General features: G+C 45.1%; 2 protein-coding genes across 15 annotated transcripts in view; one reads left to right on the plus strand and one right to left on the minus strand.

The window, feature by feature from the left end:
- Nrl (neural retina leucine zipper) overlaps positions 1-13,786 on the minus strand; it is a 283,758-nt gene that overhangs the window by 213,063 nt on the left and 56,909 nt on the right. For 8 of the 14 annotated variants that reach the window (XR_011706573.1, XR_011706571.1, XR_011706572.1 and 5 more), the window contains 2 exons: positions 11,219-11,327; positions 947-1,363 (listed from right to left, as the gene is read on the minus strand). The exons of 1 other annotated variant lie outside the window; for it this stretch is intronic. The gene's annotated coding sequence lies outside the window, so the exon portion shown is untranslated. The remainder of the gene's footprint in view (positions 1-946; positions 1,364-11,218; positions 11,328-13,786) is intronic. 5 more of the 14 variants (XR_011706580.1, XR_011706579.1, XR_011706576.1 and 2 more) reach the window with 2 other exon arrangements.
- On the plus strand, positions 889-13,168 carry LOC114079033 (dehydrogenase/reductase SDR family member 4-like). Its single transcript, XM_027920136.2, has 9 exons — positions 889-1,084; positions 2,652-2,829; positions 7,306-7,407; positions 9,991-10,061; positions 10,160-10,211; positions 10,496-10,630; positions 11,083-11,138; positions 12,632-12,775; positions 12,884-13,168. The coding sequence occupies exons 1-8, from the start codon at positions 954-956 to the stop codon at positions 12,744-12,746; spliced, it is 840 nt and encodes a 279-aa protein (XP_027775937.1). The 5' UTR covers positions 889-953; the 3' UTR covers positions 12,747-12,775; positions 12,884-13,168.

Consider the following 13,786-nt stretch of genomic DNA (forward strand, 5'->3'; position numbering starts at 1 on the left):
GAGGACTTTATTCATCATCTACTCCACATCCTTGTTTGCAGATGAAGAGTTTGGTCTGTGGCAGCAATAATAATTACTATGTGGTGGCAATAATTACTATGTGTTTAGCAGTTTACAGTTCATAACGCGCCTTTATATTCAGCAAATATTTATTGAACTAGGATGGAGACTAAGACCTGGGGACATAGTGGCCATGGAGATCTTGAGCACACTTGAGCTCTCTGTACTCCCACCACTGGCTGGAGGACCCTCTAGCATCCTTGTTACCACTTATTCTCTGTAAAATGGAAAGTCCTCTTGGACAGAGCCAAGACTCCTATCACGTTTGTCTCCTGGGCTCAACTCTGTGGGGGACCACAGGCATCATCTCCACAGCTGATCTCAAAGCATTTGCCCTCCTCTGGGCGGTTGCCTACATAAACCCAGACTTTCTTGAAGGAGGAATTCCATTTTGAGGCTTTGGGAAAGAAAAAGAAATCAACCCCAAACCTCATCTCCCCCTTTACCCCAACGCACCCTGAAATAAATAAATAAATAGATAGATAGATAGATAAATAAATAGATAGATAGATAAATAAATAAATAAATAAATAAATAAATAAATAAATAAATAAATAAGACGTGAAAGGAGTGGTTGGAGCGTGGGGAAGGCGACGGGTTCCTTGCAGCGGGGTAAGTCCTAATGGAAAAGCACTGAAAGCACTTTCCCGCTGGGCCTCGGGAGAGCAAGGGGGCAGAGAATAGTAGACTGCAGGACGCGGCGGCCATGCGCCAGCAGGGGGCGCCCGCGGCCCGGGCCGCTCCTGGGTGGCGGGAGTCCCCACCGAGCAGGCTCTGGCAGGCAGGAGGAGGGAGTAGGCGAGCCGGAGGCGGTGCGTCCGGCCTCCTGCCCCTTGCCCTACTGAGCAGTCACCTCCCAGAGCAGAGTGAAACCAGCCGTGCTGACCTGGGCCATGCAGAAGGCAGGACTACTGCTAGGCGGCTCTGGTCGAGTTTGGAAATCTGTGAGGATGGTCAGTTCGGGGGTGACCCGCCGGAACCCGCTTGAGAATAAGGTGGCCCTCGTAACGGCTTCCACCGAAGGGTGAGTGCCGGGGCAGGATTCTCTGAGGCCTTAGCTGCCTGAAGCAGGTACTGGCCTCTTAGCATTGGCCTGCTGGACCCCTTCTCCTCAGGCCTCCCACGTGTCCAAAGCCGTGCCGGGAGGGTGCGGGGAGACCACGTGTTCAGCCTGAAGTCTTTCTGAATCTCCTGACCCTGGCCCCTCCACTGGCCTTCCACTGCTGCCTCTGGCACAAGACTCGCTGTTGGCCCATCGATCCAGACGCCCCGTGCTCTGGGCTGCCCCAATCAACAGCTCCACCTAGAATATGGGAAGACCAGAAACACAAGAGTTCAGATTTCAAAACTATTTCACTGTTTCCGTCCACCATGAAAATGTTCCAGATACCCATTTGGGCATCTGACAAGTTTCCCAGAGCACCCCCACCCCTTACCCAGATGGGACACAGACCCATGTCGCCAGATTATTGTTTAGGTCAGTACATTTTGGCCCACCCTACCTATAGCCTGTGTCTTCTTACCCACTACTCTTATCCATCCTGTTTCTTTATCCCACAGGACTTTGCTAGATGCCAGCTCCTCAAGAATCTGAAATACAGATGTATGTGAAACACTAATGGCTGGCAATTGTAAAATGTGTAACCCTTGCTTCCCAGGCCTACATTTAAATATTTACATTTTTAGCCATCATTCCTCATATACCCCAAAACATAACTAAGGATAGAATGTTTAAGAATGATGTAGTTGGCCCGGTGTGGTGGCATGTCCCTGTAATCCCACCTGTAATCTCAGAGGCTGGGGAGGCTGAGGCAGGAGGATAGCAAGTTCAAAGCCAGCCTCAGCAACTTAGTGAGCCCTAAGCAACTAAATATTTTGTATTTTATTTAGAGACCCTGTCTCTAAATAAAATACAAAATAGGGCTGGGGATGTGGCTCAGTGGTTAAATGCCCCTGGGTTAAATCCCCAGTACCCCCCCCCAAAAAAAAAGAAAAAGATGCCTCTAGTAAAGGAGATTTTGGAGGATAGGGTAGCTCTCCAGTAAGACCCTCAAAGCACAGACAGCTGCTACAGCAGCACACCAGCTTATTTCTCTCCCCTCAGTCCGCACTGGGTATGAGGCCTGTCACCAGGGTGGGGCAGGAACTAAGGCTGTTCCTGGGAACCAAGGCTGAGGGACAAAATCATAATAAAACGAGCTAAGCATGTCCACCTGCATGGTATTGACAGTGCCATTAGGCCTATGTTACACCTAATAGAAACACTAAGGGCCAAGCACGGTGGCCCACACCTGTAATCCCAGCAGCTCGGGAGGCTGAGGCAGGAGGATCGTGAGTTCAAAGTCATCCTCAGCCTCAGCAACTAAGTGAGGACCTAAGCAACTCAGTGAGACTCTGTCTCTAAATAAAATACAAAATAGATGATGTGGCTCAGTGATGGAGTGCCCCTAAGTTCAATCCCTGGTACCCCCCAAAAAAGAAGCACCAAGTCATTCAAAGAGAGATCTGGAATCCAAACCCAAGCAGAGCCCATCCTTTCAGCTTCCTCCCCTGTACAGGCCTTAATAGTCTTTGTCTCTTTCTGCCCACAGGATTGGCCTAGCCATTGCCCGGCGCCTGGCCCAGGATGGGGCCCATGTGGTTATCAGCAGCCGGAAGCAGCAGAACGTGGACAAGGCCATGAACATACTGCAGGGGGAGGGGCTAAGCGTGACTGGCACCGTGTGCCATGTGGGGAAGGCCGAGGACCGGGAGCGGTTGGTGGCTATGGTGAGCAGCAGGGATATGGGCACCAAGCCAGGAGATGGCAGAAGGAAGCCAGGCTGAGCCTCCATTTGTGTTTTCCTAGCTAGTATTGGTGAGATCCAACATAGTGCTGTTAACATAACATGCATTTCATATGCCTGTACTGGTCCACTAACACATTTTATTGTGTGCCTTTCTGGTGTCTATATCCTGAAGTCTGAGAACCATCCCATCCCAGAGAATCCAAAAACTACTCTAATGCTTCAACTCTGCCTCATCTCTTGGGTACTCCCCAAAAAATCCATTCGGCCTCATTATCTAGTAGTTTTCAATGTAATGGTACAGATGAGAAGGGTCAATATAAATATAATCACAAAATTAATGTTCTCACCCATGAACTAATAAACAATCCCCTGTTCTCCAATTTATAGAGTCTCTGGGAACTCATCAGAGGCAGCCTACCATGTTTCAGCTGTCTACTATGTACCATTTACTGTGTTCAAAACCTTACAACCTGACAACAACCCACACAAGGGAAGAACTGTTCCTCCTGTTTACAGAGACTGATTCAGATAGGTGGAGCCACTTCCCAAGTTTCCACAGCCAGTAGAGAAAGAGTTGTGATTCAACTCTGACTTCCTTTTTTGGCTGCCTATGAACTATCAGGCACTTCCTCATTGGCATAGAGCGAGGCTTTAGGTATCCATATGGACTTTAGTCTCAAAGAAAGTGCTAAGCCAACAACAGGGTTGGTACTTGATGCCAGCCTTCCAACTGCACAAGAAAATATGGACCATCAGGCTCCTCTCCCCTCAAGCCTTGGGGCACATGCTTTATTTCACAGAGTGAATGAGAGAACCTATGGGAAGGTACAGGATTGTACTAACAGACTGGAAGGTTAGCAGATATAATTTGGGTAATTTTCTTAGAAACTGAGAACCTTAAACAATAGTAGACAGTAGTATGGTACACAGAACAAGGTGATTCCATTTTTAAGGAACAGTTTGGCAAATGTTCAAATGCTTTGCAAAGGGTCAAATGTGAATCTAAGAAGGTCACCTTGCTGGGCATAGACTACTGGACAGAGCCTAACACTGGGGCCTTGATACTGAGGGTAGAGGAGACTGGGCCATTAATGACCAACCATTTGAAATGTATATAGTTGGGGAGAGGAGGGTGTTTGTTTGTTTCTTTGTTGTTTTGTTTTGTTTTGAAGTATCAGGGTTCGAACCCAGGGCCTCACACAATTTAAGAATTTTGTTTGTTTGTTTTTACAATATAATATTTTAATGTCAAAGTCCTGTTGGGAATACATCCTCTGGCACCCATCAGGTCTACTTAACAAATCCTTCAGCCCTGGCCCAGAAGTGGGGCTTGAGCTAGACCTTGATAAATGAGTGGGAGTAGACAGAAGTCTGAGAACCATCCCATCCCAGAGAATGAGCAGGGATGGGGTGCCAGATGACCCTGCAAAAATGAGCAGACAGCCAAGAAGGGAATGAAAGGGATGGGGAACACTGTCAGTACACAGCAGAGAGCACAGGCTCAGGAGTACAGATTCCCAAAGGGGTTTAGATGTCCGTGTAGGAAATAAGAAACCATGTGAGGCTTTAAGCAAGATAAAAATGATTATTGAAGAAGGATAATCTGACAGTGGTGGGAGGAATAAATAGAGAAGACCCTGAGCCAAGGACATTAGTGGTGGTGGATCACCCAAGAGAACTTTAGTGGAACCAAACAATATTTTCCCAAACATATGTCAAGAAATGAGAAATAAGAGAAAAATCAAAACCAACTTTCTGGGAGTTTGCATGGATATTGTCAGGATAGAGAATGATAGGATAATTGTCAGCAATTTGAGATGTGTTCTGCCTGTTGCCAGCTGTTACCATGTGATGAGAAAAGCTGCTGCCCTGAGGATGGTTACTACTGGTGGCCTCCTAATTACACTGCAAAGCTTTCCAATGGTGTGCCGGTGAGCAGACACCAGATTAATAGTAGCTTCTCTGCTTGATTATACTTTTTCTAAAAAGAAAAATACCTGTCAAAATACAGACAATTCCTAGCCACTTTAGAATAGTGATCACACAATGTAGAGCAAGACTTAGAAGACAACCCGATGGTCGTAGGTAACGTCCTCATTCATCTTTGCTGTTTCTGTCATTGTTCAATCAAAGCCCAGCCTTCTCCCCCTCTGTGTTGACAGGCCTGGAAGGGGAGGAAGACAGGGTGCACAGCAGAGTGATTCTAGTGCAATCTCCCATCCTCTCACCCCCCCAGACAGGCACACACAGAGCACAGCACACACACGTATCACTTAGCAACATCTGTGCTTTCCTTCTCACAGGTCCATACACAGCGTTGAGGCAGGTGACTGGGGCTTCAAGCCACAGCACCAAAATTTAGAGAGTATAAGAAAGTATTGGTACTGGTTTTAAAAGATTATGTGACTTTAAATTTTGTTAAATCTCCATGTTGACAGCTCAGGCACTCCTTTAGCAGCAAAGAAACAACTAAGCTTAGCACCTAGTTAGCAAGAATAATTAGTTAAAAGGAGAAACTAGCAGATGGTGTACATTGTTAATAATACCCCTAGTGTGCCAAATCTGAGGCACAAAGTTGATTGAGGGCCCATTTAGTGCTACTTGCCCAAGGCATCAAAATTGCCAGTACTGAGCAAATGCAAAGTCTGGTTTCAGGGTAGCTCAGTATTGAAAACCCTTGTTGGCAGGTTCTCCTTGGCCATTTGTTACTCTAGCACGTGCCTCTCCACCTACTTACCACTTATTAAGAAGATATTTCCCTTTCTTGGCTTTCCCAGTTTAAACCTCAATTTCTGCCTTGAATTTCCCATGTCTCCAGTCCAGAAAGATGAGAGAGAAATGGCATCAAAGTTGAGTGAGGAGCTCCTTTAAATCCAGGCTGGTTTAAACCCATCCTTTAAACCCATCCTAACTCTCCTAGGCAGCTGGTTTCATAATCTCAAGTCACTTTCAGAGGGTTCTTATAAATTAGCTTTGTGCTATAAAATAGGAGACAGGCCTCAGTTCTGCCACCACCAAGTAGTTTTGTCCCCTGAGCAAATCAAATCCCTTTACCTTTCCTAAACATGGAATGATCTGACCTCCTGTTCTTAGCAGACCCTAATGTGTCATTACTGAGTTGTACAGTCACTTGAAGAAGTCTCAGGAGTTCCCAGAGAGGGGTCCTCAACTCTGGGCAGTGGGGTTCTTGACAAATGTTGCAGATATGAATTTAAGGGAGTGTCAGTTAGAAGCATAGAGATTTATATAGGAAAGTCATGAATGTACATTCCAGGGAGAATGTGGGCATTTTGGGAGTGAGAGATGCTTTTGGGATTCTTGGGCTCTTCTTTGTGAGAGATGGGCATGTGAGAATGATATCAGTCTAGTGATCACAAGATAGTTTATGTGGTCTCACAATTTCAGAATCTTTAGGCTGACATGGTCTCCATTTCCTGATCAGTAGAGAACACTGGAAAGTACCCTAGGTTACAGGTTTCTTAAAATATCGTATCTCTCTTTGTTTAATCTGTTTATTACATGTGCTAATTAACAGTGCATAAGGTAATTTTCATAAGTGGGTGAATTTACAGTAAGTCTAATGCTTACAGATTCCCAGAAATTTGGGAGTGATAGGCCTGGGAGAGAGAAATGATGTGGGAAGTGACAGGTCTAAGAGGAAAAGTATGGCTTCCAGATTAAAGTTATATTTTTCTTGTCCTTCCTTTGGTCTCCTTTCTATCTTTCTTTTATATTTCTTCTATCCTACCTTAATATGATATTGAAAAATTAACTTCCCTGGATCTCAGTTACATATGGAGTTATACCTCCACCAGAGGACACTGGGCTAGATGATCAAAGGCCCCTGCAGTGGTAACTTTCCACGGGAAAGCTATTTAAACAGCTTCTCCATTCAGGTAAGAGTGGACAGCTTTACTCTGAGATAATGGCAGCTCATTCAAGGAGAATGGACAGCAAGCACTGGGGGAAATGGGGCTAGAGCTTACTGTGAAGTGGAGGGGTGTAGAAACAGATTTTGAGGTGAGGGTCGAGAATGAAAGAGCTCCCAAAGAGAAAGTATAAAGGCTAGAGTAAAGGGTTATGGACACTTTTAGAAGAGAACAGACAGGCTGGAAACACTGTAAAAGAAATAAGACAACCTTAACTGGTTAACAGCAGAGCTTAGGGTAACTTTGGAGAGAAAATGTTTCAAGGAAAAGAGATCATTTTGAGGACTGGGGCTGTGGCTCAGTGGTAGAGCACTTGCCTAGCACATGTGAGGCACTGGGTTCAATTCTCAGCACCACATAGAAATAATGAATAGAATAAAGGTCCACCAACATTTAAAAAATAATATTTCTAAAAAAGAGATCATTTTGACAACTGTTCTAAGAAGAAATTTCTTATCAACATTGGTAAATTCACTTCCCTTACTAACCTGCAGCCCTAACCAGACAGACCTTCCTTCACTCCCTAGGCTGTGAAACTTCATGGGGGTATTGATATTCTGGTCTCCAATGCTGCTGTCAACCCTTTCTTTGGAAGCCTGATGGATGCTACTGAGGAAGTGTGGGACAAGGTGAGAGAGCATAAAGCAGCAGGGGTCAGTCAAAAAACATTCAGCACAAACTTGGTCTGTTTTTAGATGCCTTTGTCAAGTGCCACATAAATGTGATATGCCACACACCTGGCATGCACCTTGTAAAGGGCAAATAAGGGGGTGGCTTCCTCTATCCTGTTATTCTTTTTCATTTCTGCTTTGAGGCTCTTTGGTTGTTGTTGTTTTGTTTTTCAGTCCTGTGGGCCTTATGGCAAGGCAAGGGTTCTACCACTGAGCCACACTCCCAGCTCATCTCAGTTTTATCTTCTTCCATTTGCTCTGTGCTGGCCACCTTCTCTTTCCCTTCCCCAGCTCTCTCTCCAAGCATACTTAGCCACGTCTTTCTTCCTGGTTTATTTCCCACAGAGACATGGCAGCTAAAAGGCCAACAACTTACACACCCACCCATCTCTTTTCAGCTGCCAAAAAAGAATGCTTTTTCATTAGTTGAAAATGTTAATAGCTGTTAGTTAAATGAAATACCGATTCTGGTGAAATGACCAGAGTTTCTGCTGTTTTGTATCAGGGAAAGATCTGGAGTTTTTTGTTTTGTTTTTTCTTCTTTAATATTTTGTCCCTTAGTTGTTGGTAGATCTTTATTTTATTTACTTATACATGGTGCTGAGAATCAAACCCAGTGCCCCACACATGCTAGGCAAGTGCACTTCCACTGAGCCACAGTCCCAGCCATTGTTTTTTCTTCTTAATTGCAGTATTAAGAAAATCTGAGATCCAGATTTCTAAATCCAAGTGCTAGAATATTTGTTTTTATGTGAACATGTACGATTGCATCATGCTCATATTTTACACACCTACATCCTCTAATTATAAAACTTTAATTAAAATATTTAACTTAATTTACTAAGACAAACATTTCCACATGATTTGAAATGCTAAATTTCTTATGATCTCCTCTGGTTTTGTTTTTTTACTCAGATATAATTTCTCAACAGCAAAGTATAAGAAACTAAAATATTATAATTTATCAACTTTGCACGCACATAAAGACCAAAGTGCAAAAATGTTCCTCAGTGAGCCAGATCCTGATGTTGATATTCTTTAAAGAAACATCTTTCAGGGCTGGTGATGTAGCTCAAGCGGTAGCGCACTCGCCTGGCATGCGTGTGGCCCAGGTTCGATCCTCAGCACCACATACAAACAAAGATGTTGTGTCTGCCGAAAACTAAAAATAAATATTTAAAAAAAAAAATCTTTCATGAAGTCTAAATAGAGACCACATGAAAATCAGCTTTTAATCACATAGTCTTTCTTTTTAGTTTATATATTTTTAATATAATGGCGCATCACACCTAAATGCAATAATTGATCCTTAATTATACTCTTAATTTTTAAAAAATCTTTGTTTTGGGACTGGGATTGTGGCTCAGCGGTAGAGTGCTTGCCTATTACCGGCAGGACCCGGGTTCGATCCTCAGCACCACATAAAAAATAAAGGCATTGTGTTGAGTCCATCTACACCTAAGAAATTTTTAAAAAAAAAATCTTTGTTTTATTTATTTATTTTATGTGGTGCTGGGGATTGAACCCAGAGCCTCATGCATGCAAGGCAAGCTCTTTACCACTGAGCCACAACCCCAGCCCCTATACTCTGAAATTTTTTAAGAAAGAAATTTGGGGGACATTTGGGAAAAGTTTATTACGGGCATTGCAATAAATGAAATGTATTATTGTTAAATTTCTCAAGTATGATAATGAATTGTGGTTGTGCAAAAGAATCTTCTTATTCTTTAGCAATGTGTTTTAAAGTATCTAGGGACAGAGCATTATCATGTCTGTAGCTTACCTTCATTGGTTCATTTTTTAAAAAACTATGGATACATAGAAAAGAGAAATGGAGCAACATGTGAACAATGGGTGAATTCAGGTGAGGGACAGCTGGATATTCACTACACTTCTATTTCAACTTTTTATAAGATTGAAAATTTTCAGAATAAGAAACTGGCTTAGGGGCATAGGAGAGAAATGTCCCAGGAGTGTTTAGAACACTGTAAGCAAGATCATACATTTGCTTTAAATTTGGGATGTGGGTGTTTTGATTGTAGCCTGTGCTTCCCCAAAAAGTACTTCCTCATGATCCCACTTTCCGATAAATGACCAGCCAGACAGTCCATCTTGGAGGGCCAAGAGCAATCCACTCCCTGCACCCAGAAGCCAGAAGAGTGCTAAAACTACCCTGTGCTGCCCACTCTAAGGCAGGTCCAGGAGGCGATCGAATTCCAGACTCTCCCTACTTTAAAGAAACATAGAAAACCCAGCTCAAATCCAAAGCAGCCTGGAGAGTTTTCACTCATTCTGAGCCAAATCACACTTGGCTAGTTAGAAAGGATTAACTCTCTCCATTCTTCCACACTTGAACATAGCTGAATGAGCTAGTAAGAAGGACCTCCCCCTAAGCCCAGGGTTCTTCCCTTGTCAGGTCCAGGTAAATGATCCCTGAAGTCTCTACCAGCTCTAACCAGCAGAGCCAGGTGCCCACTGTGCCTACTCATCATCTGCTCCTCCATGTCCTTCTCATGCTATCTCCCCTTCTTTCCATTTCAGGTTCTGGATGTTAATGTGAAGGCTACAGCCCTGATGACAAAGGCAGTGGTGCCAGAGATGGAGAAGCGAGGGTGCCATGAGTGAGAGGGAGCCTGGGTGAGATGGGGCCCTCCACAGGCAGAGGGCAGTGGTTTATGCCAGGAAGATGTCAGTTTTCTTTTTTTTCCAGAAGTGGCTCAGTGGTGATTGTGGCTTCCATAGGAGCTTTCACTCCGTTTCCTGTAAGAACCCCTTTGCCTGCCACATTCCTCCCACTCTCCATCCCAAGTCTTTCCATTTCTCCAGTTCCCCTAAAGTATGTGTCCCCTTTCAGAATCACACCACCACACCCCTTCCCACAAAATAAATGACTTGCCTCCTGAACTCTAACCTAGAGGTAGAAACAAGATGGTTTCCTCCTACCGTCCTTTACAAAAGATGCCTCATTAACTGCTGCCCTTGATGTCAAATGAGAACCAAGAATGACCTGGAAACTAAGAGACCACCTGTTCTCTTCTCTCCCCAGGGCCTGGGTCCTTATAATGTTAGTAAAACAGCCTTGTTGGGCCTTACCAAGAACCTGGCCTTAGAGCTGGCCCCAAAGAACATTAGAGTGAATTGCCTGGCACCTGGACTCATCAGGACCAATTTCAGCAGTGTGGTGAGGAAGGGGAGCTCCGCATCTCCCTGGGACCCCTGGAAGGGCATTCATCTTTTTGGATAGGGAAACTCAGTACCTGAATCCTGAGCTATCACCCATTTCCATACCTCCTTCCTAGGCTTTTCTATATTCCCTCTTTATACCAGCCACCTTCCCCAGACCAGAGTCCCCCACACTCCTTTCCTGAGCTGTAGTAATTCTGACTCTACTCATACTGTTTCATGTCTTCTGAAGTTGATGAGAACTGGTGAGACCCAGCAAGATGCCTCCCTAACTCCTGAAAAGAATGAAACAGAGAAGGGCAGTGGGGAGTGGGGAGCCAAGAAGGAACTGGAAATGAAAGGGGGCATCTCTCCATCCTTCCTCCCCACTGACATGGGAACAGACAGTTTCTTTCCCTCACTGCCCCTCAGTTTCCTCTTACCATAAACAGATTCCCCTTTTTCCTGCAGTTGTGGAAAGACAAGGAAAGAGAGGACAGAATGAAAGAATTCATGCATATCAGAAGGTAAGCTGTCAGAGAGGACTAGGAGGGATAAAGATGAAAAGTTCTGTCCCAAAAAAGTTCTGTCACAGCCCATAGCTTACCACCTCACTCCCATAAGGAACACGGGCATCCCCTCCTCTGCCTCCCAAACTTCTCAATTTCATAAACTCTACTCTTCCAGTGGTCTGGCCAACAAGGCTGCTGTTTCCACTGCAAAAAAAAAAAAAAAAGCAGAGGCATTAGGGTTTCAGCAGAGTGGAGCTCTAGGACAGGTCCTCCTCTTTACTGTCTACCTCCACCCCTGGGCATTCATAGAGACTAGAAACCAAAATCAAAACTGAGACTATTGTAGTTCTTCTTGAATAAAAAGTCACATTTCCAAAGCTCAGGTTGGTGATCCCACAATCCAAATAAAAGAAATGAAGAGCTTTACTAAGGCTCAAACTCCTCTTCCCTAGGGGGCTGGCTGAAGTATTCAGACACCTTTGTTGGGTTCCCTTTCTTAAGTGACCTGCCTCTCTCCACCTTCTGGCTTCTGGGCACTCTTGTCTTTAGCATCTCCAGTGTGACCCCTCAAGGACAAATGCCAGCAATACCTACCTCTTTACTGGTCTAAACATCCCAGAATCCCTCAAGTTCTTCCAAAGCCATTCTGATATGGCTTTGGAAAAAAAATTTTTTTTTCCCATACTGGGAATTGAATCTAGGGGCACTTTACCACTGAACTATACCCCCCAGCCCTTTTATTTTGAGATAGGGTTTCACTACAATGCCCAAGCTGGTCTCCAACTTGTGATCCTCTCAGTTCAGCCTCCCAAGTTGCTGGAATTATAGACAGCCCTGGCTTAGGGAGTTTTTTAAACTTCAGTGGCTCAGACCTATTGCCCAGAGATTCTTCTTTAATTGATCCATGGTGGTGCCTACAAATCTTTTTTCTTTCTTCATTTATTTGTTGTTGTCATTGTTTTGCCTCCCAAATGATTGCAATGTACAGGTAGCTCAGAGAACCACAATCCCAAGCCTTCTAGGTTTGAGTTACTTACTCTACCCACCTCAAGAGTATTCTACAGCAGTTTAAGTGTTTCCTAACTATGAGATCATTCATACAAACAATGAGAATTAGCACATTCTTACAAAGCAAACTAGACTTTAAGGGACAAAAATAGACTTGAAAAAGTCCTGAAGAGCTTATAAATGGAATCATTTTAAACCACCATTTAACTTTGGATTTTGGTGTCCTGAGCTCTCTAAGAAACAGAATGTCTATTATTTAAATATAATGTGTAATGGTTTTTTTCAGAGTATAGTTGTTATATTTATACTAAATCATAATGGTAATTATAATTTTACAATTATGAAATGGTAACCCTATTTAATAAGCAGAAAGCTTGTACACTCTTTCTGAAAAATCAACTGGTAATTCTTCTTTAAGCAAATTTCATTTCCTGTGGGCCAGGTGAGGGGGGCCTGGCCTGTTTGATTTTTACTTCCTTCCTTGTTCTCCTGTTCCCCAGATTAGGCAAGCCTGAGGACTGTGCAGGCATCGTGTCTTTCTTGTGTTCGGAGGACGCTAGTTATATCACTGGGGAGACAGTAGTAGTTGGAGGAGGAACCCCATCCCGCCTCTGAGGAACAGAAGGCAGCCCACTAGGGCAGAGGTTAGTTCCAGCTCCTGAGGGGGCCATTCCAGCATTCTTCTGCTGACCTTTCCCACCTCTGCCCATCTTATTGCTCATCGCGCAAAATCTCTTCGGCCCTGTGATAAGGTCCAGCCTTGCCTGCTGTCAAGATGTGGTCTGATGAGGATTCCCACTGTTGCTGTGGTGTGGATAAGGCTTGCCCTGAAAACACTGTGAACCTGAGAAGGCTGTGTCTACCTTGACAAAGACCAACAAGTATTCCCCACCACCACCACTCCCCACCCTATCCCGGGAATTTGAAGGTAGATGGGAGGAGGGGGAGAAGGAACCTGGAGTGGAAGGAGCAGGGCTGGAAATTAACAACTTGCAAATGAGGTGCAAATAAAATGCATATGATCGCGTTGCTCTGAATCAGCGTGTTCATTTCTGTGCCGGGTGCTTAAGTATGGAGCTGAGCACAGAGCAGAGGTCCGGGCAGGCTAATCTCTGCATCCCCTCAGCACTCTTCCTGGTCTCCAGGATTTGAGTGTGACGCTTGAGGGTGGAGGTGTCTGCAGAGCTGCCAGCTGGGAGGAGGTGGTTCGGAAACTCCCAGGTGCTACTCCGAGCCTCACAACCCAAGGGATGTGCCAAGGACGCTGCGGGGATCCCCGAGCCTGGGCGGGCAAGCAAGGAATAGGGACGAACTCCCCCAGATCCGGCCAGGTCCTCTCCCAGGATCGCCCTTGGTTTGGAGTTCCCTCCAGGGTCAGCAAGGACGAGCTGAATGGGTCCTGAGCTGCCGGGGGAAAGGGGAGGGGCTCTGCAAGAATGGCCCAAGGAGGTGTACCCAGGCCCATAAACAAAGAAATTGGGGGTTCTGCCCTAGGTGCCCAGTGAGTAGGTGGCACGGAGAGCAGGAACGGTGCCCCCGGCCCGGGAGATACCCCAAACACCAGGCGACGTGCTCTGGGCCTCTCACTAGGTAGCCCGCAGGAGGGGTCGGCGCGAGCGCGCGCGGGGTCTCACGCGGCTAGGCAGCGCAGCGCG

The sequence above is a fragment of the Marmota flaviventris genome, chromosome 2 (assembly GCF_047511675.1).
Source record: "Marmota flaviventris isolate mMarFla1 chromosome 2, mMarFla1.hap1, whole genome shotgun sequence".
NCBI lineage: Eukaryota > Metazoa > Chordata > Mammalia > Rodentia > Sciuridae > Marmota > Marmota flaviventris.

Bases quoted from the DNA above. Each gene is read 5' to 3' on its own strand.
- LOC114079033 (XM_027920136.2), top strand. From the start codon at position 954: ATGCAGAAGGCAGGACTACTGCTAGGCGGCTCTGGTCGAGTTTGGAAA. The intron at 2,830-7,305 runs GTGAGCAGCAGG...TTCACTCCCTAG, and splicing joins GGGAGCGGTTGGTGGCTATG to GCTGTGAAACTTCATGGGGG. The intron at 10,631-11,082 runs GTGAGGAAGGGG...TTTTTCCTGCAG, and splicing joins GGACCAATTTCAGCAGTGTG to TTGTGGAAAGACAAGGAAAG.